This window comes from Ambystoma mexicanum, chromosome 2p (assembly GCF_040938575.1).
Source record: "Ambystoma mexicanum isolate Mex_15411 chromosome 2p, UKY_AmexF1_1, whole genome shotgun sequence".
NCBI lineage: Eukaryota > Metazoa > Chordata > Amphibia > Caudata > Ambystomatidae > Ambystoma > Ambystoma mexicanum.
The window spans coordinates 892,897,182-892,925,066 of NC_090923.1; the positions used below are offsets into that span (position 1 = coordinate 892,897,182).

At 48.6% G+C, this 27,885-nt stretch overlaps 1 protein-coding gene across 1 annotated transcript in view; it reads right to left on the reverse strand.

The window, feature by feature from the left end:
- PPP5C (protein phosphatase 5 catalytic subunit) overlaps positions 1-27,885 on the reverse strand; it is a 951,041-nt gene that overhangs the window by 462,173 nt on the left and 460,983 nt on the right. Inside the window, exon 6 of the mRNA XM_069644590.1 lies at positions 262-360. Within this exon, the coding sequence (XP_069500691.1) occupies positions 262-360 (99 nt within the window). The remainder of the gene's footprint in view (positions 1-261; positions 361-27,885) is intronic.

Genomic DNA, 27,885 nt, shown 5'->3' on the forward strand with positions numbered 1-27,885 from the left:
GTCTTCAAACTTTGGGGCTGGCTCTGGGTCAGAAGGAAGTCCTAGAAGTGAGGCTCTTCCAAAAGTGAGAATGAACGGCTTTTAATAAAAACTAAGCAGATCTGGCCTCTGGGGCAGGGTGTGCTCGGCAACAACATTTTTACTCAATGGGCGCTCTGCATAAAAGAAGTTTGAATACCACTGGCCTAGCCTGTAAAGCTAGGTCACAAAGGAAATGCATCAAAAGGAGACAAGGGTAAGAAATTGGCAGAAAAAGGATACATATGGGTTATTTTCCGATGGCAACCCATTCAAATCGAATATATTCATCATGTCGTAGAACTGTCCATGCGTGTCCCCACAAATCGTAATCTTGTCTGTCTGAAAGAAATAAAACACAGTTGAGAGCATGAGTGCAAAGGTGGCGTGTGGCAGCAAAGTGCAAAGGACATGGGTGATAAGAGCGTATAGAGCAAAATATGCGGGCGGTGAGGCACATTAAGGACGAGAGGGAGACATTCAAAGGGAAAGAAGCAAGGAGCCAGGGGTTTGCAAACCAAGGCACAATAGTGAGGCAGAGAGGGTGCTGTCCCGGAGCAGGCAGGTTAGGGTATGATACAAAGAGGCATAGGCCCAGACTGGGTATGGCATACATGCAGAATGGTGGGAGCGCCACCAGAGGGTGTCCGGTCAATTGGTCGACAACAAACTGGTCGACTGCAATTTGGTCGACACCATTTGGTCGAATTTTTTTTTTTTATATATGTGTTTTGTGGGTTTTCGTGTGGGACCCCCCCAAAAAAAAAAAAAAAAAAAAAAAAGGGGTAAAAAAAAAAAAAAAAAAAAATTCGACCATTTGGCATTCGACCAAATGGTGTCGACCAATTGTCCTGTCGACCAAATGTTTTCGACCAATTGACTGGTAACCAGAGCAGCAGGCTACCGGTACAAATAACATAGGAGAGAAAACAAGGACCATGAGGCAATGTGAGAGCTGGAAGATGGGAAGAGAAAGGGTAGAGCGCCCAAGATGGGGAATGGGAGAGAAAGATTTAAAAGACTGGAGACTAGGGCACCATAAGAGTATATTAAGGGCTAAGAGCATGGGATGAAAGCAGATACAAATAAGCGGAAGAAATGCACACAGGAGTGTCAGATGTAGCAAAGCGTCAGCACAACAGGTGTGCCAAAATACATGCAATTAGATGATGCAGCTACCTATGGAGCTATGTGTTTTAATATGGTTCCGCTGCCACTATGGAGAAGGGCCGCACAGTCAATAGAGGTAGTATTTAGGAAATTCCTGCAACCAAAAAGGAAGCGTGCTGATGAAAATCCTGCAGTGAAGAGAGGATGGGAGTTTGGGGTACCCCCTCAGTGAAGGTCAATCATAACATGCTTACATTGACTGGTTTGCTGAGCCTGTGAACACAGATGGCTTTGTATGGAGTGCGCCTCTGTGGCCCCCGAATCTGGCTGCACTCTTGTCGATGGACAAGGGTAACAGTAATACATTGGTTTTTCCAGTGGTACCACCATACCACTGATCATTATAAGAATGTAGTGTTCGATATGGGAGAGAAGAACAAGTAACTTTTTTACCTGGTAACTTTCTTTCGATGGGATGGTCCGATGACGTATTCCATATCTATGACAGATAATGTCCACAGCTGTGCTGCTTCGGAAAATCTTTGGCGTCTGCGTCCTGCGTCCTGCGTCCTGCGTCGATGACGTCGATGCGCCGTCCCCGAGGACCTCCTCCGACGGCCGACGTCACCCGATGTGATGAGTAGGACGCATGACGCCCATAGCCTCAGTTATAGTTTTTTCCCCAGAACGTGTGCCACCAGTTTTCTGCCAGTCAGACACACAAGGCCTTGCGGAACGCAAGCTGCAATCGCAAAAGAAATTCTGCAGCGGGGAAGGCAGGGAGGGAGCGATATGGAATACGTCGTCGAACCATCCCATCGAAAGAACGTTACCACGTAAGAAAGTAACTTGTTCTTCGAGGGGATTGGGTCCTCCGACGTATTCCATATCTATGACAGACTCCCAAAGCAGTACCAACCAAGGAGGTGGGAAAGAATTTGGAATACAAATTTAGCATGCCCAATCAAATTGCGGAAAAGAGAACTGCCTTGCCAAAGGCCAGATCTTGCCCTCTGATCGAATCGAGGGAATTGTGACATACAAAAGTATGTACTGAAGCCCAGGTGGCTGCATCACAGATGTGACGAATAGGAACTCCCCTCTGCAGAGCAGTAGACGCAGCCACTCCTGTGGAAGAATGGGCCCGCAAGCCAGCCGGAGGGTCCTTACCCGCCAAGCGGTAACACTCGGAGATAGCTAAAATAATCCAACGAGACAAAGTCTGTTTCGTCACAGCTTGTCCGAAACGCTTTCCAGCGTAACCAATGAAAAGTTGATCGTCCACTCTGACCCGGGACATGCGCAAAATATAAAAGCTCAATGCTCTCCGAGGATCAAGCCTATGGAGCCTCTCCTCTTCCTTACCAGGATGTGGAGGAGGATAGAACGCCGGAAGAACAACCTTCTGGCTCAAATGAAATTCCGAAACCACCTTCGGAAGAAAAGGAGGACGCACTCTAAGGACAACCCTGTCCTTATGAAACACAGTGAAGGGTGGCTTAACTGAAAGTGCCTGTAACTCGCTCACTCTGCGAGCGGAAGTAACCGCAACCAAAAAAACAGTTTTCAGAGTCAACAGCCTTAAAGGGCAAGAATGTAAAGGCTCAAACCCCAACCTGGCACCACAAAAGGTGACGGAGGGAACACATTAGTGAGCCCTTTCAAAAACTGTGAAATTAAAAGGAATCTTAAAATAGGAACACTCTTCAGACGAGCGCTTAAATATGGAAAGCGCCGCCAGGTAACCTTTAATGGTCCCCACTTGCAAGCCCCTGTGGGCCAAAGAAAGCAAAAAAGACAAAACCATGGGAACGTCACATTCAAAAGGATCCACATTCTGAACTCTGCACCAGTCACAGAACTTTCTCCAACGGCAATGGTACAGAGACTTTGTTGCCGGCCGCCTGGCCGAGAGCAACACCTCCATCACGTCTTCAGGGAGGTCCCAATCCTTATACCTCAACCTTTCAGAAGCCAAGCGTGAAGATTGAGGGATCTGACCTCTGGATGGCAATCCTGACCACCCCCTCCTGTGAGAGCAGATCGTCTTGGTAGGGAAGACGACGTGGAGGTCAGATGGACAAGTCTAGAAGGTCCGGGTACCACGTCCTCCGGGCCCACGCCAGAGCAATGAGGATCATCCGGGAACCGAACCTCCGTAACCTCCGCAGCACTTGCGGGATGACGGGGACTGGAGGAAATGCGTACAGCAGTGGGAACGACCACTCCACCACGAACGTGTCTCCCAAGGCTCCTTTTGGAGGAAATTCCCGCGAGCACAACCTTTTGCACTTCCGGTTGACACTGGAGGCGAAGCGATCCACTTGAGGGGTCCCCCAAAGGGCAAAGATCTCCAGGAGAATCTCCTGAGCCAGCTCCCACTCGTGAGAGATCGTGCTCTGCCGGCTCAGAGCGTCCGCCGTCTCGTTGTCTCCGGCCAGATGAACCGCCGAGATCGAAATTCCTGCTGGATGGCCCAGAACTCGAGCTGCATCGCCTCCCTGCACAGCGGAAGTGACCCTGCCCCCCACCTTTTTGTTGAGGTAGTGCATTGCTACCGTGTTGTCCGTTAGAATCAGGACACTCTTTCCGCGCACAGTCGGCAGAAAAGCCTTCAAGGCTAGCCTGACGGCCCTCAGCTCCAAAAGATTGATATGGAGTCTGGACTCCGACGGAGACCAACGACCGCTGACTGTCAACTCATTGGCATGAGCTAACCATCCCGTGAGGGATGCGTCCGTCACGATCGTCACCTCCGGCCAGGGCAGCCAAAATGGGGCCCCTTTCATCAGATTGCCCTCGACGGCCCACCACAGAAGGTCTCGGGCTAACGAGGACGGCACCTGAACAGGGTCTGACAGCCTGCCGGAGGACTGAGACCACTGAAGCTTGAGTGCCCACTACAAAAATCTCATCCGCAGACGAGCCTCTGGCACCAGAAGAATGCAGGATGCCATGAGGCCGAGCAGTCTCAAGAACTCGGACGCTGGGAGATTCTGGGCAAACAAACTTGTGCACCATCTGCTGAATGTGAAGAGCCCTCACCTGAGGAGGAAAACACTGCCCCAGGGACGTGTCGAGCACTGCTCCGATGTACTGGAGCCGCTGCGTTGGTGTCAAATGGGACTTCTTTAAATTGAGGGAGAAGCCCAGCCTGTGAAGGGAGTGGCAGGTGACTGACAGATGATCCAGGACTTGCTCGGGAGAGCTCCCCCTGATCAACCAATCGTCCAGGTAGGGGTAGACGTGAATCCCCCCTTTCCTGAGATGCGCTGCCATCACCACCATGAGCTTGGTGAAAACCCATGGGCGGAGGTCAATCTGAACGGCACGACCCGAAACTGACAGTGCGAGTCGCCCACCGCGAACCTCAGGTACTTCTTGTGCTTGGGATGGATCGGCACATGGAAGTAAGCATCCTTGAGGTCGAGAGACACCAACCAGTCCTGAAGTTGAAGGGCCTGGAGGACTTGAGAAAGTCACCATCTTGAACTTGTCCTTCCTGAGGAGTTTGTTCAAACCGCGCAAGTCCATGATGGGTCTCAATCCCCCGTCTTTCTTCGATATCAAAAAATAAGGGGAATACCATCCCTTGTTCCTCTCCGGTACAGGCACCAGTTCTATGGCGCCTTTCTCCAGCAGGGCTTGAATTTCCTGCGCAAGGAGCGGCTCCAGACTCTTCAAAGAGAGGCTCCCTTGTGGATTGTCGTGAGGCCTCTGCCGAAAAGGAAGACAGTAGCCGTGGATTATGATCGCCAGAACCCACACATCCAAAGTAATGGCTTGCCACTCTACAAGATGCTGCGCCAGCCTTCCCCCAACCGGCGAACCATGGGACCCGGCCTCATGACAGTGGTAGCGGCTGCGACGTTGCCCGAGGGCAAAGAGGCAACTGCCCGAGCGGCCTTGCACCTCGAGTACCTTTATTTCCACCTCTGGCACTCTTACGATGGCCTTTTTGACTGCTAGCTCCCCTCGCTTTACTGAAGGACGAGTAATAGCGAAAGGAACCTCCCCTCCATTGCTGTCCCCTAGGACGAAAAGGCTGCAGCTTTCGAGGTCTGCAACCTCTCAAGGCTCTCGTCAGCCTTGCTGCCAAAAAGGTGTTCACCGTCAAAGGGCATGTTGAGGAGCCGGACTGCACATCAGGAGCGAACCCAGACTTCCGCAACCACGCAAACCTGCGCATTGCGGTGCTCGCCGTCATGGACCGGCTGACACAATCAGCCAAGTCCAAACCCGACTGAACGGCCTCACACATGGCATCCTTGCCATCCTGAAACATAGCAAGGAAACCATCCCGTTCGTACCCTTCGGGAATATGTTCAGCCGCTAATGCAACACAGTTCCACAGAGTGTGTGTGAAACGAGACAAGGCACATATGGAGTTGGCCGCCTGAAGCGCCATACCCCCCGAAGAAAACACTTTCTTCGCCAAGCCGTCAAAACATTTGTCGTCCCTATCCGGAGGGATGGTAGGATACGACGCCTGCTTTGCCGGGACCAGTATGGTAGATGTCCATACTCTGCATAGTGTGGCCTGGACATGAATCCGTTTTGGTTGGTAAAACGGTAGTAGCGCACCCCACTGCGACTGCAATGGTCGGAAATGAGGTCTGGTTATGTGGGGACCCCAGTTGGACCCGTCATGCAGGACTGCCAAGTTGGTGAAGGCTAGTTATTGCTGGGGATCAGGGATGGGGGGTTAGCACTGCTCAAGTTGGGGGGGGGGGGGGGCGGTGAGGGAACGGAGGGGAAGTTGGGGGATGTTATACCAAAAATTGCGAGGCTGTACGTGAGACATGCACATTTCCTGACCGATACCGCAGCAACACCAGCACAGGTACGCTTCTACTAGGATACACGTGCTGGGATGTCCCTTAAAGTAGAGATATGCCTATACAGCTGATGTGGAATGTGCGGGGTCTGAGTAACTTTACGAAATCCCGCAAAATCACAACAGCCTGTGCTCAAAGAGATGGGGTTAAGATACTCTTATTACAAGAAACACACGACCTGGGCCGCCTTGCAAAGAGCCTGGCCCCATCTTGGGGGTCCAATAGGTTCTACACAACCTGCTCCACACAGGCCATAGGTGTCTTAATAATTCACAAATCTATCAAATTCATGTTGAAAAAGAGCATCATTGTGCCGCAAGGGAGCCATGTTATTCTGCATTGCATTCTGGCCGGAGGGGAATACCTCATTGTAAACACATATGGGCCCAACGTTGAGTCCCCAGATTTCTTCGACAGAATTGCAAGCATACTCATGGGCTACGTGGGGGTACAGGTCATCTGGGGGGGGTATGAACCCGATACTGGCCAACATGATGGACATGACTGGTACTGCCCCAAGGACCCTATCGCGGGCAGCACGTAGGCGAACATGCATCTTGCTTTGCTGGGTGTATGGGATGTTTGGAGGGCCCTTAACCCACAGCAACGGGAGTATAATTTCTACTCCTCCGTCCATGACAGCTCCTCCAGGATCGACCTCTTGGAGGATACTCAGAGCCACTGTGAAGTCAGCATGTAGCTGCCACCAGCTCATACCCTTCTCTTTGGGAAACTCATAGGTGCCCAAAAACACACAAGGGGTACAAGGGTGTACCCCCACCGCAGGCACCTAAGTGTATCCCATGGGTGATGTTCACCAAAAGAAGAGGAACTGCACTGCCAGAGGTCCAGGCTGGACCAGAGTGGCAGAAAACACTCAGAGAAGTGGTAGGACAAGGACAGGAGGCCCCGTCCCTCGATAAGGCATTTCCAGCATCACAAGAGGATTGGCAGATCTAGGTGGTGGATGGCTGGGCAGGAGGTGCCAGGCCTTGCAGGAGTTGCTAGACTTCGATGACTGATAGATAGGCAGGAGTTGCCTCTATTCATAACTGTGGTATTTCACCCTCCTGAATGTATCTTGCTATATTAGATCAGGAATTTTTATCAATAAAGATTTTACGCAACCACAGAGCGCCGAAAGCACGCACTCCACATGCTCCAATGTATGTGGTTGCTCCCGCAGCTGGAGCGGGCGGTGAGCTCACTGCTGACTAACGCTCTCTTAGGGGCCGGATGAGCACATGTCGGACCCTTGTAGTATAGCAGCGGTTTCTGCGACTCGTCGCCAGCAGTTACCCTTTCCCTGGATTAAATAAAGGAGACCAGGGTTGCTCCAGCAGCTGGAGCGGGCGGGGCGCTCCCTGCAGGCGAACGCTCTCCATGGTGGCCCGATGTGCACATGCTTATGGAGCAAGGTAGTGCGGCACCAGTTTCTGTGACTCATCGCCAGTTGTTAACCTTTCCCTGGATTAAATAAAGGAGTCCACATGGGTATGGATTTCTCTCTTGCTCTTTAATTTCACTGGCCTCCAATCCCCAACTCCTCCATTTCCATTCTCACCTCCTCACGGGACACTGACCAGGAACACAGGTCCCGTTCTAAAGGGCCAGTCTGCCACATACAAAACTATGCAAGATGAGCTTGTCCATTATCTGCTGGGTGTGAAATAAAAAGGTGTCCGCTCCTAGGCCCATGCTCTGGGAATGTGAGTGTACATTTTTGGATTGAGTAATTTTCTTATTTTTAAGAGTTAGAGTTGGTTACGGCACGGAGATGTAGGTGAAAACGCAGGGTGCGCCTTTCTATGCTCCCTGAACCGCTCTCAAGTTGCAAATCTATCAAGCCATAATTCTAACTGGGATTGTTAGGGTATGGAAAGCATCTAAAAGGTAAAGGCCTAAAGGGGAGGATAGGATGGATGCAATGTTGCAAGTACTACCCACTAGGGAAAAGGTAGCCTATATGAAGATGCATAAAAGATGTATTTGAGGTATGGGCCCCCTATAACTATTTGTGTATATATAACTTTGCTGGTGGTCCACTCCCTCCCTCCCACTTCCCCTGTATTTCAGTTTTCTTCTTTTTTCTTCTTCCTAGCTTTTACCTCCCTTCCCCGCCGCTTTGTCTAGTGTCTCTTCAAAAGAACAAATTGCTCTTTTGACTTTTCTCTTCCCTTCCTTGGTCCCTCATTTTTGCTCTAGATACAGATGTTATTCTCGTTTCCCTGGAGTTTGTTGGACTGGGAGCACAGCTACCTTAGGATTTCTTTCGACTGTTTAGGGACGTATTGCTTTAAATCCCATCTATGGCCAATATCAGGGTGGGTCGTTTTCTAGTCTTAATCATGGACTGTATCCACTGATGGATGTGGGGAGCTTTGCTGACCCCTAATCTAGTTACATGTGTGTAAATGTGTGTGCCTAAACTTTGCTGCGTTTTTAATACATTATTTTTATGTTACAAATTTGGAAAAGGAGGTGCAAAAGGAGCAACTGCCTCGGCGTCTTTGAAATGAGGCACTCTAACTTCCAATGCCCTCCTGCTTCCTGTGTTACTCGTCACAAATACATTTTGATTATGTAGATTATGTATTCCCTGTGGGTTCAAGGCAGAAGCTCAACCACTACCTGTGACCCTAGGTCACCCAGTTCGCAACGCTCACATTCATATACATAGCCTGCCCCCACTGCTGTAAACTCTGCAATTGGATAGATATCCGTTTAAATGCATTCAAGTACTTTGGCCCCTGATAGGAAACGCAATGATTTGCTGACACGAATTCCAAGAGGAGTTTCAGCTGCCAGCACACACTTAACTGTTGACGTTTTAGCAGTAAACCCTACTGCCTCCAGCTGGTACCAGAATGTGGAGAAAATCTTCAACACGATCGAGATATTCTGCAGGTGACTCATGTTTCTTTTGTTTGCAATTATAAATCCTTAGCCAGTCTGTTTTTCTCTGCCAAATTATTGAAATTTTGGGAATCAAATTATCTAGGCTTCAACAAATTCTATTTATGTTCCCATATCATTGCTGGGGCAAGTTGGATGCTAGCTAACATCTGGAGGTATCATCACCCTCATGAGCTGATTCAAATCAGCCCATAAGCGGCTATAACATCCTTGTCTTCAACTCAATATAACTCTCTGGCTCTTTAGTATCTGGAAAATCCTGAGACGTGTTCCCCTAATTCCCAGGTGTATATAGGGCATGCACTATAACCATCTTCTTGCTATCATCAGCACCCACTCCTTGAAATTGTCTCAGTGGCGCATATAATTGCGAGTTTGCTGTACCATAAATTGCACCTGGGGGTGAGTTTATAGTGATAGATGTTGCAGTGGTGCTTGTTTGCCCAACAAGGCTTGTGCTTGCGATTGTAGTTGTGTAATGGAGGAAGCCAACCACTGCAGGCTATACATACTGTGTCCCCTTGAATCTAGGCGTGCCCTGATGCCGCTGGTGCACACTGCATTGCTACTGCGGCTCAAGTTCGCAGCAACCAACAAATCAATAATATCCTCCCCTTCTTCATCCTTTTCTTCCCCATCTTTCCCATCACTTGTCTGCTGTAGATATAGCGATGTAATCAGCTTGAAGTGGAATCCGTCCATCCCTCAAGTCTTGTACCTCTCTTCTGCCTCCATTTTCTGAGGTTTGTGTCTCAATATACCATTTGTATCCTTGCGTCGGCTTGTTCTAGATTCTGGAACTTTCTTCATCAAACTCCCGAAACCAATATAAAAACATTTCCAATTCTTGATTTTATCTGGTCTTTCTTGTACTCCAACGTATGTCGTAAGTGAAACAGTTTAGCTGAATTGCCTGATACATTCCATAGGGAACAGTCTGTGCTCATCTCCTGCATCATTGAGTAAAACTTTGCTAAATATTTACACGTTTCTGGATAATAATGAATGTACATACAGTACGCGGCTTTGCCACTATCCAGAGAAAAGGGGATTTTTTACAGGCACTTTCTAATTTTGAATTTGCATTTTCTCCCTTAGCATATTTTCAATTTCAATTCCTAAAACTAAATACTGTTTTCTACCATCTATTCCCAAAAATAAAATATTCCGTTATCCTTGCTTTGAAACAGAACGTTATTTCTCTAAAGGCTGTGGCCCTCTGCTTCTTTGCTCATCTGTCCCGCCACTCAGCTTCCTTCCAACATAATCTCGCTATAATATTGTACCCAATCAATGTTGGGAACCCATGTGTTGTGCATTTACCATTCAGGTTACCCTTGTCCCATAAAGCCTTTACAAACTCATTACTCTAACTTAACAACTCTGACTTTACTTGTGCTTCCCAATAATATAGGCTTTCGTACAGATCAAGAAGAAATACAAACCTTTGTCATATGAATGAAGGCTGTTGTGCAGCACAAAAAGAAATCCCAACCTTTGTCATAAATTGCATATGCCTGTAATACGAACAGCTATACATTCCAAGCCAAAACCAACAATCTATTCCTATATCAGTGACTTAAATGACCCTTAAGAAAACTATTTGTGAGCTAACGTAAAGACATTTCTGAAGCCATGCTCAAGTGTTTAATTGAAAATTGTAAAACGCAAAGATGAAAATCTGACACTAATGTCAAGTTAATTTCAACACATTTGCGTGTTCCCTGGATGCATTCAAGAACACATTTATGTTAATGCATATAAATATGACTGACAAACTTACATGTCCAACCTTTCATTCAATACAGCCACAAAAACACACATCCAACTGATCCATATACACAAACACTGGCAAATAACCATGTAGTACCAAGTGACCAGAGACCACAGCGTCTCTAATCCTACTGTGATGCTCAGTTATTCTCACTGAGATCTTACTGGTAGTCCTCCCACCATATCAATTTAGACGGTCACCAGATGATGTAACAACATTTATCGAGTTGCCATGCACAAACTTTTTTTGGGTGGTATAAACAACCCAAAATTGCCACATGGCATTTGCCACATCTCAGTTCTCAAAGTTTGGCTTTTAAGCCTTCTTGAGTATACATTTTGTTCCACTCCCCATCTCCAGCACTATCTGAAATGTCGTCAGGCCTAGCACAATAGTCTTTTTTGTTCCAGTTCCTCCCCTCCCTTCCTGCACCCCTCTCCCTCACCTTTTGTTTTCTCCGCTCAAACAGAAATGTCAGGCCTAGTACAGTAGTCGCCTGTCTGTTTCCACTTCCTTCCCACTCCCCCCCCCCTCCTTATCTATGTCTTAGCTCTTGCAGTATCTGAAATGTCGTCAGGCGGAGTACAATAGTTAATTTCACATCCTTACTGTTCATGGCCTGTAAGAATGTCATTGTATTTTCCCTTGTTCCCTGCCTTGCCTTGAAGCGCTTTGAAACACATTGTGTATAGGCGCTATATAGATAAAGTATAATATCATTCATAACAGCCCGTCCAAGATGGCTGCAGGTGGCACTACACTTTTTAGAATTCTGTAGATGGCTGCCATCATTGGTTCCTCTTATGAGTGGTGAGGCCAAACCCCTTTTCCTTTCTTTTATCTGGCAGTTCGAATAACGCGAGTTGGTATCTGGTAAGAATTGACAGCACTGGACGCCAGAATGCCCACATGTGAATTCTGCAGCAGGAGCGTCTCCGATGCCAGTGAGGCCTGTCCCACTGTCCATTAATCCCTCAACTGCACTATATGCGGACGGTGCCTCGACACAAAAAAACGACTGATCCCACGATGTCTGGCGTTGCAGGGACTTAATGCGGCAGAATTGTAAATTTATTGGTTACCCTGTGCCAGCCCTAATCCACTTCAACAATTAAAGTGTCATTGGGGAGTGTCGAGAGGCGCCCGTGATTCTGGCATATCGCAGGTACCTGATATATACATGTAATATAGTGGGGCTGAGGCTTGTCTCATGTAACAGCCTCATATCTCTCACTTCTAAACGAACGTGTGGTGTCCAGATTTTTACATTTGACCCTAGGATGTCTTGGGTTGCAGAGGTATAATGCAGTACAGTTGTGGAGGCGTTCCCAGTCTTGGCGCTTGTTAATATTTAATAATTGAAGTGGCCACAGGTGGCTTGGAGAGTTGGCTGGGGACTTTGAAAATATAGGCAATTACACGTGCATACAATAAGAAAAAAGCCTTTCGGGTTTTCATCCAGAATGACACTGGAAATTCTATTTTCTCGTTTTGTGTCATTCCAGATTTTTTACCCAAGGCAAGCAGCCTTAAATTGTGGAGTGTACAGAGTATGCTTCCACTCTGCACAAGTCAGATATTTGAGAAAAATTAACAGGTTAGATTCCTGTATCCAAAGATTCAACGTGGTATTAACTCCTTAAACATTACCATAAACTCAGCATTTATTTGTAAAGCGCCTACACACAATACAAGTGTTTCAAAGCACTCAAGGAGGGAGGGAACAAGGGAAAAAACAGTCATTCAGAGCCCTTGAATTTATGAACGATACAAGTCTGCACAGGCAGAGTAAGTGCATACAATACAATTAACAGTGTAGATAACAGCAAATGGGTTTTACGGCGATCATGCAGCTTTTCCAAGTGCATTGAGGCGCCACCATGCAAGGAGGAGAGGCAGGGAAGATAGACGATCTCCCGCCGTTTATCTATTTAACCTCCCAGCTGATTGCCTGATTCATCTTTCTCCAGGCGCCTTTTGCTATCAGTGTACCTCAGAACTAATCCTTTGTCATTTCATTGACTTTTGCTCTCCCACTCGCAGCCCGCCTGCCCGCTACATTGTAAACTTGTTTGCTCTGTATGTTTCAACTTCCTGCATCGCATTACTGCACAATTTGTAATATCTTGAACGGGTGCGTGTTGCTCTGCACGACTGGCTGAGAGATCACCACTCTTGTTGATTGAAATTAATTGTTTGGCTGTGAGTATCTGGGAACTACATCTCCCAGACACCCTTCGATATGTATTTGTAATTAAAGCGCTTCAGCGGCGAGCCGGTCTTCACCGGTCCTCGCCGCGCCATGCAGGCGCCGCCCTGTTCCTTACAGATCTTCCCTTCCACTACCCACAGGAACCAGTTCTCCTCTCCGGGGAGTTCTGTATGGTCCTTACTGTTTTACTACGACTGACTCTTCGCTCCTTTTTTGGGGCACACTTCAGTCACTGAGTCGGTCGGCACCACGCTCGTATTTGCTTACGCTCTGGGCAAAGCTCGAGCTGCCTGTCCTCCTCTCGTCCCCTGCTTATTGCTGCGAGGCGTGCTGATTTGTCTCACTGCTCCCCAGAGCACAATGTGTCCCAAAGCTCCCTCAGCTTGTATTATGATCCCACCCACCCGCATGGTGTAGAGGCCATTCACACTAATAACTCTAATGTGCATGGGCCACGCCTCAAAAATATTGCCCCTATTCTGGTCCTTTCCCTCTCTTTGTTAAATACTCGATCTCTATTAAAACATGGTGTAGAGGTTGCGGATCATCTGCTCAAATAGGGCCCTGACCTGTTAGGACTCAATGAAACATGGCTTAACCCACTCATACCGAGCAAAGTCACAATATCCACACCTGCTGATTATGAAATCTTTCGGCCTGACTGAATTTGGAAAATTGTAGTTTCCAGACTGGTTCCATTTCTGACAATCTTAAGGTCTAGGAACGTTGCCGATTCCTTGCTAAATTTGTGAGTAAATATCAGGAAAGGGTTGTGAGCATTAATCCACTATGAATTCTAATATGGTGTTTTCATCTCCATCAAAGAACTTTAAAAGAAAACCTGCCCTTTGGGCAATTCCTGAGATTCAGAAGGAATTGTACAACCCGGAATGAATACAATTTTCAGGCAGAAAAACTAACTCAAAAACTCAGGGAAAGGAACTATCCCGAGAGAACAATCAGACACACTAGGAAAAGAGTCTGGAATATACCAAGAGAGGCAACATTGACACAACATGGGAAGAAGCTACAGGCAGAAAATCAAATAACAGCTGTCTTCAGCCACTCACCAGTGGTTAACCGTATGAAAAAAAAGTGAAGACACTGTGGCACATCCTGAATGTAGTAGAGTGTGCTTTAACCCTCCCTCGATTTGAAATCAAGGAGGAGAAACATCAGTGACTCACTAGTGCATACGTACAAGGAGGAGACACAAGAGACTGAGAACCAAACACTACGGGGTCTACCTAGAGCCACTGGACATACACCATGTGGAACATGCTCCGTTTGCCCCTTTACCAAACGCACAACTGTAGACATAGGATGGCCAACGCCATGGGAGCAAAGATCCCTTACGAACTGCAATAGTGCCACTGTGGTATTTCTCATCAGATGCCCTTGTGGGAAGAAATACATTTGTATGACGAGAGCCATTAAAATTAGAATCTGTGAGCATAGATCCAACATAACAAAATGGAAGACAGCTCCACCTGTTGAAAATTGTACAAAAAACATTTTGAAAATGACATAACCTGGACAATCCTTGAAAAAGTGATGGTCCCCAAGAGGAGGAAATATAGGGGCCATGCTTAGAAGGGAACAACTTTGGATCTTTCGGGTAAAAAGTCACATTGAGGGGCTTAATGAGGAGATATGTTGGCAAACATTGGCCACAATAGATAATGGAAGCCACATCCAACCATGTATTAGAGGATGCCACTGGCCGAATCCTGACACTTGAGATCAGGACATGGAGCATCCCATCACAGAAAAAGAAATATGAGGATTACTACATCACTGTCATGAAACCCCTGAATACAGGAATTCGATCGGTATGAGGCCAAAATAGACACCTTAGACCAGGATACGTAGTACCCCCATCGGGAAATAAGGGGCACAAAAGACAAAATATCAGGATGTTTATAGCACCGCAAAGAATAATACTCCTTATAAATAATCAAAGATACCCTGTGATGCATATCAATAGCTGACATGCTCACCCCCAGGTGTTCAGAAGCGTGACATCCAAGAAGCTATACGCATGATATGCGTGGGACAAGGGGCTGAGAAAAGTTAGAATAACACTTCCAGGCAGATTAGGAGACTGTTACAATTGAAGCTGGCGGTTTTATCCTTTGTTTTACACTACAAACCCCAAAAAACTGCACAAGACCTGTGCGAGATACAGGACCGTGACAAATCAAAATGCCCCCTTTTTGGTATACATCATAACACATGAAACATCTTTGAAATTTAGGGAGATACGGACACTCGATATGAAGTGCTCAACAAAGGGAAGAAATGACAAATAGCTTGTGTACTCATTATCCCGCTATGAACTACGATACCCAGAAACCGAGCGTTTAAGACACTAAATAAATGGCTAAAAGTAACAATAATAATACTGTTGTAGATTATTTAATATGGTAGATAACTACATCCCCCAATATTAGGTAGCAGTGCCTGCAATAATGGCAGAACGATGCATAGATACAATGCTGTAACGGCTAGACAATAGAAAGGACCAACAAGATTGTGACACTAATATATGCCGAGTATCTTCCAAAAGGTCCGCATCCATTTGGAGAGCAGAAAGAAAGGAGAGCATCTCGACTGCATGAATTACGGTAACACGCGATCCGAGCAAAACAAAATCGGAAGGTTGTTATGACGAACCGCAAAGCATTGTAGAAGAAAGAAATTAGGCACATTAGAAGACCCCATCAGTGAGCATAGTAATAAAGCAGAAGGTCGTAGAGAGCCAACCGTGATGACGGCTTCCAAAAGAGCTCTGTTTCGCTCCGCACACATCCTGAAGAAGACATGCATTACTTACCGTAACAGCATTTCTGATGATTGTATCTGCTTAGATTCACATGCTGTGCATATGGTCCGACATCCACTGGTAACCGCAGAGTATTGCATCTCGTCTTTCGGGGACTGAAAGAGGACGTCTGCATAGGCGTGTCTAACTATCCCTATCGTGATGTGTGTAGTACCCAAAATCCCTCACGCGCTGAGGTCCCTCCGATTGTATTTTTTCTGCCATGAGGGAGCCCAAGGCTATAGTGAGCGAGTACATAAAGAGAGAAAGTAATAAGACGTCCATGTTCATTCCACCCCAAGCGGGGAGGTAGGGAGGGCGCATGTGAATCTAAGCAGATACAAACAGAAATGCTATTACGTTAAGTAATGCATGTCTTCTGATGCTTGTTAATCTGCTTCGAATCACATGCTGTGCATAGACTAGCGAGCAGTACCCGGAGTTGGGTTGTGAGAAGGAACAGTAGAGAAAATACGTCTTAGTACTGCTTGTCCCACCTGTGAATCAGACCTAGAATGAGTGTCTAGGCAATAGTGTTTTGTAAAGGTGTGTACAGAACTCCAGGTTGCCGCTTTGCAAATGGACTCAAGAGGAACATTTGCAATGAACGCTATGGATGCCTCAGTACCTCGAGTAGAGTGTGCTCTAGGCTTGAAGGGCAGTTCTCTCTTAGCAAGAGTGTAGCAGTGTGATACATTTGACAATACACCTTGGATAGCTGATTTAGAGACCAGCTGCCACTGAAACAAAGAACTGTTTAGTCTTACTTAGTGGTTTAGTTCTTTCCAGGTAAAGCATGACTGCCCTGCGCACGTCTAATGTGTGAAGGCTTCTTTCGGCCATGTTAGTAGGGTTCTCGAAGAAAGTGGGTAGTTCGATTGATTGGTTCACATGGACCTTTGAGATGAACTTAGGCGCAAACCTGGGATGTGTGCGCAGAACTACCTTATCTTTGTGAACTGTAACAAAGGGGTCTAGAACAGAAAGAGCCTGTAGTTCGCCAACCCTTCTGATAGAAGTGATTGCCACTAGGAAGGCTGTCTTATAAGTCAGGTCTTTCAGACTTGCTTTATGCATAGGCTCAAAGGGAGCTCCCATGAGCCGGTCAAAACCACATTCAGATCCCATCCAGGGGCTGGGTGAGAGATGGGAGGATAAATCCTCTTAACCCCTTCCATAAAGGCTTTAATCACCTGTATTTTCCAACACAATACCTTTTGTTGTGATGTGGTGAAGGCTGACAGAGCAGCCAGATGAACCATTAGGGAATTGAAGACTAACCCAGAGTCCAACAGGTGGGTTAGGTACAGCACAATGTGTGAGGGTGAGCAATTGATGGGATTGACGCCCTTGGAATTGCACCAGATGACAAAACGTTTCAATTTTTTGGCATGGCAATAACATGTATTAGGTTTTGTCGCTTCCCCAGAGTATGTCCATGCACCTTTGAGGGAGTTGCAGGTGTCCAAACTCTATGATCTCAGGAGCCAGGCTGCTAAATTCAGAGTTTGTGGGCAAGGGTGTAGGGTCTTCCCCCCTCCCCCCTGTCCTGAGACAACAGGTTGTACAGGCAGGGTAGCTTGACTGGTGGGGAGAGGGACATTTCCATCAGTTGAGCGAACCAGGGTTGGCAGGCCCACATGGGGGCCACCAGCATCATGGTCACTGGTTCCTGGTGCACTATCTTGTTGAGAAGGGGAGTCAGGGGGCGGTGGGGGGGAGGGGGGCGAGCGTAGACAAATTTCCCCGACCATGTTATCCAGAGACCGTTCCCCCTTGGATCGGTTCTGGGGGTACCTGGAGGCATAGTCCTGGCATTGGGCGTTCTCCTGAGTAGCGAACAGGTTGATTTCTGGGAACCCCCATTCTGCGAAGACGTTGGACACAATGTCTTCGTGCAGTCGCCATTTGTATTCTTCGGGCTGAGGGAAATCTCTGCTGAGTACGTCTGCTAGAAGATTGAGTTCCCCTGGAACATGTTGGGACAACAGAAACATCCTGTGTTTGAGAGCCCATATCCAGATGTTCTGGGACAGCTTGGATAGCCCTGGAGAGTACGTGCCCCCGTTTGTTCAGGTAATACATTGCTGTAGTGCTGTCCGTCAGAATCAGCACCGTCTTCCCTTGCAGTTGCACCTGAAAGGCTTTCAAAACTTTGAACACCGCTAACAGCTCCAGTAAGTTTATATGATTGGACGCTACTTGAGGAGACCAAACTCCATTCGCTGTCTGTTGAAGCCGATGAGCTCCCCACCCTGTGAGATGCGTCTGTCGTGAGAGTGGCTTCCACTGCAGGGGTGGTGCAGGTCTTCCCTTTCAAGAGGTTTTCTCTTGACAACCACTGCAGAGAGAGAAAGAGGGCTGGCGAGACAACTACCAGATCTTCCCATTGTCTGCTGGCCCGACACCACTGGCTGTTGACACTCCTGAATGGGACGCATGCGCAACCGTGCGTGGGGACCCAAGTATATGCATGACGCCTCATTCCTAGCAAGCGCTTTGCTTTGCGTACCGTCACCTCCCGACTGGCTACATATTCAGGGATATGTGAAAGCATGTTCTGAACCCTCTCGCTGGAGGGGAAGACGAGACAGTCTTCCGTCTGAATTAGAGCTCCCAGAAATTGGTTTACTTGACTGGGGACTAAACTGGATTTCTTTTCGTTGATAGAGAAACCCAGGCTGAAGGAGATCTACTGTTTTTTGGGTGTTCGAAAAACAAGCGTCGAACGAGTCCCCCGTGATGAGCCAGTCGTCGAGGTACGGGTAAACGGACTGAGTCTGCACAGGTGTGCTGCTGCCACTGCCAGGACTTTCGTAAACACCCTTGGCGCCAAGGCGATGACAAAGGGGAGTACCTTGAATTGGTAATGTTTGTCCTGGATCATGAACCTCATTTTCTGTGCGCTGGCAACATTGAAATATGAAAGTATGCATCCTTCATGTCCAATGTTGCCATGAAGTCCCACTGTTTCAGCAATGGTATCACCTCCTGCAGTGTTACCATGCAAAACTTCTGGGGTTTTATAAACTTGTTCGCTGGGCGCAGGTCTAGAACAGGACCCACGGTGAGATCCTTTTTGGGTACAAAGAAGTACACTGAATAAATACCCTTGTTTACCTGAAGAATAGGGACGGCTTCTATGGCGTCCTTTCCCAGCAGTGCTTCCACCTCTTGGATCAGGATTTCCAGATGGTCCGGTGAAAGGCGTTGAGCGCGGCGGTCTGAACTGTGGAGGTCGGGCGAATTCCACGCCGTAACCGTGGGCGACCGTCTTTAAGACCCACTGGTCGGAAGTTATCCCCTCCCATGCCCTGAGGAAAGAGGTTAATCGCCCCCCGACCGGGGTGACATGGGAGTGGACCTGGACTTGGTGGTCATTTCTGACCAGAGGCCGTGGCTCCTCTGGTATTGGGGCCTCTGGCTCTACCTTTGCTGCATTTCTGACCCCTTGAGTGGTAGCAAGTGGGGCTTCCAGATGTTTGATTAGTGTTGAAGTTACCCGTGCTGTAGTTTTTTTGACCAGCACGGGTCTGCCCTCGAAAGGACCGCCGAGTGTTATTACCCCTCTGGGAGGAGGGTTTCTGTGTAATTTGATGCAGAGACCTTACAGTCTCATGCTCCTTCTTGGCTGTCTCCAACACCTCATCCACTGCTTTCCCGAAGAGATTAGTCTTCTCAATGAGTTTATTAAATGAGGGAGGCCTGAGTTTCAGGTCTAAACCCTGATTTACGCAGCCAAGCGTGTCTTTTCAGTAGAGTCCCTTGAGCAAGAGACCTGCCTACAGTTTCAGCAGTGTCCAGGGTGTTCATCGCATTCTGGTTAACTAGTCTTCCCTCCGTAACAATGGAGAAAAGCCTTGATTTGGCAGGTTCAGGAACCTCTTGGAGGCCTTCCTGGAGCAAACTCCATTGGGCATCAGCATAGCTTGCTAACAGGGTAGTATTGTTAGCAACCCGTATGGTGTATGCAGCTGCTGACGTGACACGTTTGCCCAGGGCATACAGCCGCTTCGACTGCTTTTCCTGTGGTGATTCTCTCGTAGCAAGGGGTACCCCTGCCCTCTTTCGAGTGGTAGTCACTACCAGTGAATCTGGGATGGCGTGCCCTTTGATGTATAGAGGGTTGGAAGGAGAGGCTCGAAATCATTTTTAGACTCTCGGGTTCACTGCCCGTGTTTGAGCAGGTGACACCAATGAGGGAGCTACCAGTTTCTTAACAGAGTTAAGGAGGGGGATGGACTGACTTGCCGGAGGTTTTTCTTTAATGATATCCTCCACAAAATCCTGCTCAGGTACCGCCTCCCGAGTGGCAATTTTGAAGTATTCAGCTGCTTTTATCAAAATGGAGTTCAATGCCATTTGGTCATCTATAGGAGAGGCCTGGCGAGCCGGGGTGGACGGAGGAGAGTCTAGGCACAAAACAGAGTCCTGATCTTGCTGTGTCCATGGGTCTTGACCTTCCTGCTGGGTTTCATCCCAGTTGTCTGTAGCATCCTGATCTTCCTCATAATTTGAGAAAAGAAGCTTCTTCATTATAGATGTCTCTGTATGTGTCCATGTGGACCACGTCTTCCTGTTGGAAAACATGAGAAGGAACAAGTTACTTACCTGTAACTGTTCTCCAGCATGGGTCTGGCATGGATTCCATGCTCATGAATATTCCCCGTCGTCAGGCTGGGAATCCTCGGTAAAGAAAAAAATCAGTTTCGTTTCTGAACTGTCTTTCTACTAATAACCAATCACTGGTCTCTGGGTCATACTGCCCCCAGCCAATGACTGCCCTCTACCTAAGCCCCTCCTCTGGCAGCCATCTTCAGATTTGGTAGCATGTGAAGCGGCAGTATGACCAAGTGAAGAGGCACAGAGGGGAAGGAGGGAGGGTTAGCATGTGAATCCATGCCAGACCCATGTTGGAGAACAACAGTTACAGGTAAGTAACTTGTTCCTTCTCCAGCATGGGGTCCGGCATGGATTCACATGCTCATGAATGACATGCATTACTTACCGTAAAAGCATTTCTGATGATTGTATCTGCTTCGATTCACATGCTGTGCATATGGTCCGACATCCAGTGGTAACCGCAGAGTATTGCATCTTGTCTTTCGGGGGAACGAAAGGGGACGTCGGCATAGGCGTGTCTGAAACACTATCCCTATCGTGACGTGTGTAGTACCCAAAATCCCTCACGCGCCAAGGTCCCTCCGATTGTATTTTTTCTGCCATGAGGGAGCCCAAGCCTATAGTGAGTGAGTACATGAAGAGAGAAAGTAGTAAGAGTATGTTCCTTCCACCCAGAGCGGGGAGGCAGGGAGGGTGCATGTGAATCCAAGCAGATACAATCATCAGAAATGCTTTTACGGTAAGTAATGCAGGTCTTCTGATGCTTGTTAATCTGCTTAGAATCGCATGCTGTGCATAGACTAGCGAGCAGTACCCGGAGTTGGAGGTGGGTTATGAGAAGGAACAGTAGAAAAAAAAGTGGTCTTAATACTACTTGTCCCACCTGAGAATCAGACCTAGAATGAGTGTCTAGGCAATAGTGTTTTGTAAATGTGTGTACAGAACTCCAGGTTGCCGCTTTGCAAATGGACTCTAGGGGAACATTTGCAATGAATGCTATGGATGCCCCAGTGCCTCGAGTAGAATGTGCTCTAGGCTTTAAGGGCAGTTCTCTCTTTGCAAGAGTGTAACATAGTGTGATGCATTTGACAATCCACCTTGATATTGCTGATTTAGAGACAGGGTCCCCTTCTCTACCAGCTGCCACTGAAACAAAGAATTGTTTAGTTTTCTTCAGTGGTTTGGTTCTATCCATGTAGAATATGACTGCCCTGCACACATCTAGTGTCTAGTGTGTGAAGGCTTCTTTCTGCCATGTTAGTAGGTCTCTGGAAGAACGTGGGTAGTTCGATTGACTGGTTCACATGGAACTTCGAAATACATTTCCGCGCAAATCTGGGATGAGTGCACAGAACTACCTTATCTTTGTGGACTGTAACAAAGGGGTCCAAGACCGAGAGGGCCTGTAGTTCGCCAACTCTTCTGATAGAAGTGATAGCTACTAGAAAGGCTGTCTTGTAAATCAGGTCTTTCAGACTAGCTTTATGCATAGGCTCAAAAGGGGGTCCCATGAGCCTAGTTAAAACCACATTTGGATCCCACCCAGGGGCTGGGTGAGTGATGGAGGGATAAATTATTTTAACCCCTTCCATAAAGGCTTTAATCACAGGTACTTTCCACCACAACACCTTTTGCTGCGATGTGGTGTAGGCCGACAACGCCGCTAGGTGAACCTTTAAGGAATTGAAAACTAACCCAGAGTCCAACAGATGGGTTAGATATAACACAATGTGTGAAGGCGAGCAATCGGTGGGATTAACGCCTTTGGAACTGCACCAGATGACAAAACGTTTCCATTTGCTGGCATAGCAATAACGTGTGTTAGGCTTTCTTGCCTCCCTCAGTATGTCCATGCATCTTTGAGGGAGTTGCAGATGTCCAAACTATAACCTCAGGAGACAGGCTGCTATGTTCAGAGTTTGTGGGCATGGGTGCAGAGTCTCCCCCCTGTCCGGAGACATGTTGTACGGGCAGGGCAGCTTGACTGGTGGCGAGAGGGACATTTCCATCAGGTGCGCGAACCAGGGTTGGCGTGCCCACATGGGAGCCACCAGAATCATGGTGACTGGTTCCTGGTGCATCTTGTGTACTATCTTGTTCAGAAGGGGAGTCAGGGGGGGGGGGGGGTGGGGGAGAGGGAGCGTAAACAAATTTCCCCAACCAAGTTATCCAGAGACTGTTCCCCTTGGATCGGTTCTGGGGGTACCTGGAGGCGTAATCTGGGCATTGGGCGCTCTCCTGAGTAGCGAACAGGTCAATCTCTGGAAACCCCCATTCTGCGAAGACGTTGGATACAATGTCTTCGTGCAGACGCCATTCGTATTCTTCTGGCAGAGGAAAATCTCTGCTGAGTACGTCTGCCAGAAGATTGAGTTCCCCTGGAACATGTTGGGATATCAGAAACATCTTGTGTTCGAGAGCCCATATCCAGATGTTTTGGGACAGCTTGGATAGCCCTGGAGAGTGAGTGTCTCCCTGTTTGTTCAGGTAATACATTGCTGTTGTGCTGTCGGTTAGGACCAGCACTGTCTTCCCTTGCAGTTGCTCCTGAAAGGCTTTCAATGCTTTGAACACTGCCAGTAGCTCCAGTAGGTTTATATGGTTGGACGCTACCTGAGGGGACCACACTCCGAGCGCCATCTGTTGAAGCAGGGGGGGGGGGAGACGCGGGGCCCCCACCCTGTGAGAGATGCGTTTGTCGTGAGAGTGGCTTCCACTGCAGGGGTGGTGAAGGTTTTCCCCTTCAAGAGGTTCTCCCTCGACCACCACTGCAGAGAGAACGAGGGCTGGCAAGACAACAGATCTTCCCATTGTCCGCTGGCCTGACACCACTGGCTGTTGAGCCACTCTTGCATGGGATGCATGCGCAGCCGTGCGTGGGGGAACAAGTATATGCATGACGCCATCATTCCTAGCAAACGCATAGCTTTGCGTACCGTCACTTCCCGACTGGCTACATACTGAGGGACTTGAGAGAGCATGTTCTGAACCCTCTCGCTGGAAGGGAAGACTACACCGTCTTCTGTACGAATTAGAGCCCCCAGGAACTGTTTTACTTGGCTGGGGACTAAGCTGGATTTCTTTTCGTTGATAGAAAATCCCAGGCTGAACAGTAGGTCTACTGTCTTTTGGGTGTTCGAAAAACACGTCGAACGAGTCCCCCGTGATGAGCCAATCGTCGAGGTAAGGGTAAACTGGAACTGAAAGTCTGTGCAGGTGTGCTGCTGCCACTGCCAGGACCTTGGTAAACACCCTTGGGCCCGAGGCTATGCCGAAGGGGAGTACCTTGAACTGGTAGTGTTTGTCCTGAATCACGAACCTTAGGAACTTTGTGCGCTGACAGCAGTGAAATATGAAAGTATGCATCTTTCATATCCAATGTTGTCATGAAGTCCCCTTGTTTTAGCAATGGGATCACCTCTTGCAGTGTTACCATGCAAAACTTCTGGGGCTTTATGAACTTGTTCGCTGGGCGCAGGTCTAGAACAGGACGCATGGTGAGATCCTTTTTGGGTACAAGGAAGTATATTGAATAGATACCCTCGTTTACCTGAAGAATCGGGACGGCTTCTATGGCGTCCTTTCCCAGCAGCGCCTCCACCTCTTGGACTAGGATCTGCAGATGTTCCGGTGAAAGGCGTCGATGTTTCGGCGGTCTGAACTGTGGGGGTCGGGCGAATTACACAAAGTAACCGTGGGCGACCGTCTTTAATACCCACTGGTCTGAAGTTATCCCCTCCCATGCCTTGAGGAAAGATGTTAATCGCCCCCCCGACCGGGTAGACATGGCAGGGGGACCTGAACTTGGTGGTCATTTCTGACCCGAGGTTGACGCACCTCTGGAATTGGAGCCTCTGCCTCTATTCTTTCTGCGTTTCTGACCCCTCTGGGAGTAGTAAGTGGGGCATGCAGCCGGTTGACTTGAGTTGAAGTTGCCCGTGCCGAAATTATTTTGAGCGGCGCAGGCTTGTCCTCGAAAGGACCGCCGAGAATTGCTGCCCCTCTGTGAAGAGGATTTTTGGGAAATCTGGTGCAGCGACTTAATAGTCTTGTGCACCTTCTTGGCTGTCTCCAACGCATCGTCTCCAATGGATGCCTGGGTCTCAGGCCTGAAGCCCGACGTGCGCAGCCACGCATGTCTCTTTAGGAGAGTACCCTGTGCGAGAGACCTGCCTGCTGTCTCTGCGGAGTCCAGGGTATTCTTTACAACATTTTGATTGGCAAGTTTGCCCTCCGAGACAATGGCGAGAAGCTTGGCTCTGGTTGGTTCCTTAGCCTCCTGAAGGCCTTCCTGGAGTAGGTTCAATTGGCCGTCGACGTAGCTTGCCAGTAACGTCGTGTTATTGGCAATCCGGATGGTATAAGCCGCCGCCGCCGACGTGACTCGTTTGCCTAAGGCATACAACCTTTAGGACTCCTTGTCGGGGGATGACACTCCCGTGGCAAGGGGAACCCCTGCTCTCTTGCGAGTGTTGGTCACCACTAGCGAGTCTGGGATTGCGTGCCCTTTGATATAAAGCGGGTCGGTGGGAGAGGGGCGGAAAAGTTTTTCGCCCCTTGGGTTCACAGCCCTAGTCTGAGCGGGTGCGAGTAAGGAAGGAGCCAGCCGTCTCTTTACAGAGCTCAAGAGAGGGATCGACTGGCTTGCCGGAGGCTTGTCATTAATAATGTTTTCCGCGAAATCCTGTTCGGGCAAGGCTTGAAGCATGGCAATTTTAAAGAATTCTGCTGCTTTTTTCAACATGTTGTTGAAAGCCATTTGATCATCCACCGGGGGAGCTTGTCGAAACCAGTGTGGATGGGGGAGAGTCGAGGCAAACAATATCAGAATTGTGATCATCCTGCTGGGTGTCCTCCCAGTTGTCCGTTGCGCCTTGATCTTCCCTATAATTGTCCAGAAAAGAAGTCTCCTCTTCTTCTGTATAGATGTCTATACGTGTCTTTCTGGACGTCTTCTTGATAATCAACATAGTTTTGAACATCTAGGTGTTGGGCAACTTGTGTTTGAGGGTTAGGGTCTACCTGAGCTTTTTTCAGCGGAGGTTGATCAGAAACCCTGAAAAAATGCTGCAGCCGATCCATATACCCCTCAAATTGCTCCGTGGTCCACTTCCAGCTGAGCAGGAACCGGGTCCTCCGCCCTAAGGCGTTGAGAGGATCTCCTCAGGGTGCTTGAGAGGGGTACTTGGCTTTCTTCGTAAGAGTCTTCGGGATCGTCTTCCAAATACGTGGAAAACCTTTCGGCTGATTGGCCCATAACTGTGGGCAAACCCGGTACTAGGCCCACCACCGTAGCAATCCTATTGATGCTCTGAGAGTCACCGAATCTTCGGGAGACAACGCCTCCGATGATGGCTTCCCGTGTAGAGGTCTACTCGTAGTTTTCGGGCCTGCACGGGCCTTGGAAACCTTGAAACTCGTCGAAGTTTCTTGTTCAGAAACTTCGGCGTGTGTAGTTTGGGGAGTAGCACCCTTATGTTTAAGCCCAGTCGTCATGCGCTGCTGCGGATACGGGGAAGGCTTCGGATTAGATCGATCCGATGGCGCTTTCGACTTCTTCGACAAAGTCGTCGAGGAGGGCGCTTGGGTTGTGTGCTTTGTGCGGTGCGATTGTATGCCCCTGTCACCGGGTGTGGTCCCTGTAGCAAGACCGGAGTCGAGCCTGGAAGGGTCGGAGACGGGCGTGGCGGCTCTAGAATAGTCCGCCTCAAGGTCTAAAACATCCGCGTTGGACGTTTGGTCATCCGATGTACCCCCGTCACTCTCGGCTGGTGTCGCGGCAGGGGAGGGAGGCTCCACGCATGACATTCCGTACGCGGCCCACCGCTTCAACCGGCGCTCCTTAAGGGTTTTAGGTTTAGGAGTTTATACGCCGAACACCGCTTTAGTGCTCTAGGCGGAGACAAGCGTACACGAAGTGTGCTCGTCTTTCCACGGATATCTGACCCTTCACACAGGGCAGAATCTAAATGGAGTCCTTTCCATAGCAGAAGGGAAGAGTGACCAGACCAAAAAGGAAAGAAGTGGAAAAGAGGAAAGACATAATAGCAGTATGGCAAACCCCGAGCCCACTCTCCCTACTGTGTAGGCCGGCCAGAAGGCCCGACCACGTGGAGGTCCGAACGCCGGAACTTAGGTGCCGGAACCCACAGCTTTAGACGATTCCCCCGTAGTCTTCGTCGTAGATGTTCCTGATAGGTGAAGTGACTTAACGGGGATTAAACCGACAATTCAGTAAGATAAACAATGTCTCATGAAGAGGTCCGCTATAGGGCGACCAGTTATCTGGGTGGAAAAAAACAATCTGAGGGACCTCAGCACTTGAGGGATTTTGGGTACTACACACGTCACGATAGGGATAGTGTTTCAGACACGCCTATGCCGACATCCCCTTTCGGTCCACCGAAAGACAAGATGCAATACTCTGCGGTTACCACTGGATGTCGGACCATATGCACAGCATGTGATTCTAAGCAGATTAACAAGCATCAGAAATAAGAATACATAGCAGTACACACATGCACAACTACGGGAGGTGGCAAAAGGCTCAACATTAAGCATTACATAAACTCAACATTAAGCAACTCTTACCTCCTCACCAGGTTGCGCAGCACTGCTTGGCCGACCCTGGACTCCTCCCTGGAATCCTGGTCGACGCAGTAGAATCTCATGAAAGTGTGTGTCGACCTCCACGTAGCAGCCCTGCAGATGTCCAGCAGGGGCACAACAGACAAGAATGCCGTAGTAGCAACTATCGCTCTGGTCGAATGGGCTCTCGGACGGCCGGGCAACGGTCTGTTGGCCAACCGATGACAGTGCATGATGCAGCCGGAGAGCCATCTGGAAATGGAAGCCTTCGAGAGAGCCTTCCCTTGGTTCAAAAGTTCAAAGTTCACAAACAGCTGTTATGTCTTCCGAAAACTCTTCGTTCGGTCCACGTAGAACTTAAGCGCTCTAGCTACATCCAGTGAGTGGAAAGTCCTCTCGGCCGGCGACGAAGGCGACAGAAAGAAAACTGGCAACACCAAGGGCTTGTTAAAATGGAAGTCTGACGGCACCTTGGGCATGAAAGAGGGGTGCATCCTCAGCACCACCCTCGTATCGTGAAAAGTCAAGTATGGAGGCTTGCAGGATAGGGCCTGAATCTCTCCCATGCGTCGTGCGGAGGTGATGGCCACAAGGAACGCCGTCTTCCACGACAGGAACTTCAACGGAGCCGAATGCAAGGGCTCGAATGGTTGCCCCATGGGCCTGGTCAGCAACACGTTGAGCTCCCACGCCGGGGCTGGAGCCTTCACCGGCAGGAACGATCAATTCCTTCATCAGTCGATGAGACCACAAGGACGGCCGTCCTGTAGTTCTGGTGTATCGGGAGATCGCCGCCCCAGATGTATCTTGATGGAAGCGTGAGCTAGTGCAGCTTTGGCCAGCGACACTAGGTATGGTAGCACTTGAGGTGCTGTAATCCGTAGAGGGTTGATCTTCTGTGCACAGCACCAGACAGAGAACCTCTTCCACTTATGTCCGTAGCACTTGAGAGTGGAGGACGCCCTGGCCTCTCTGCAGTCAG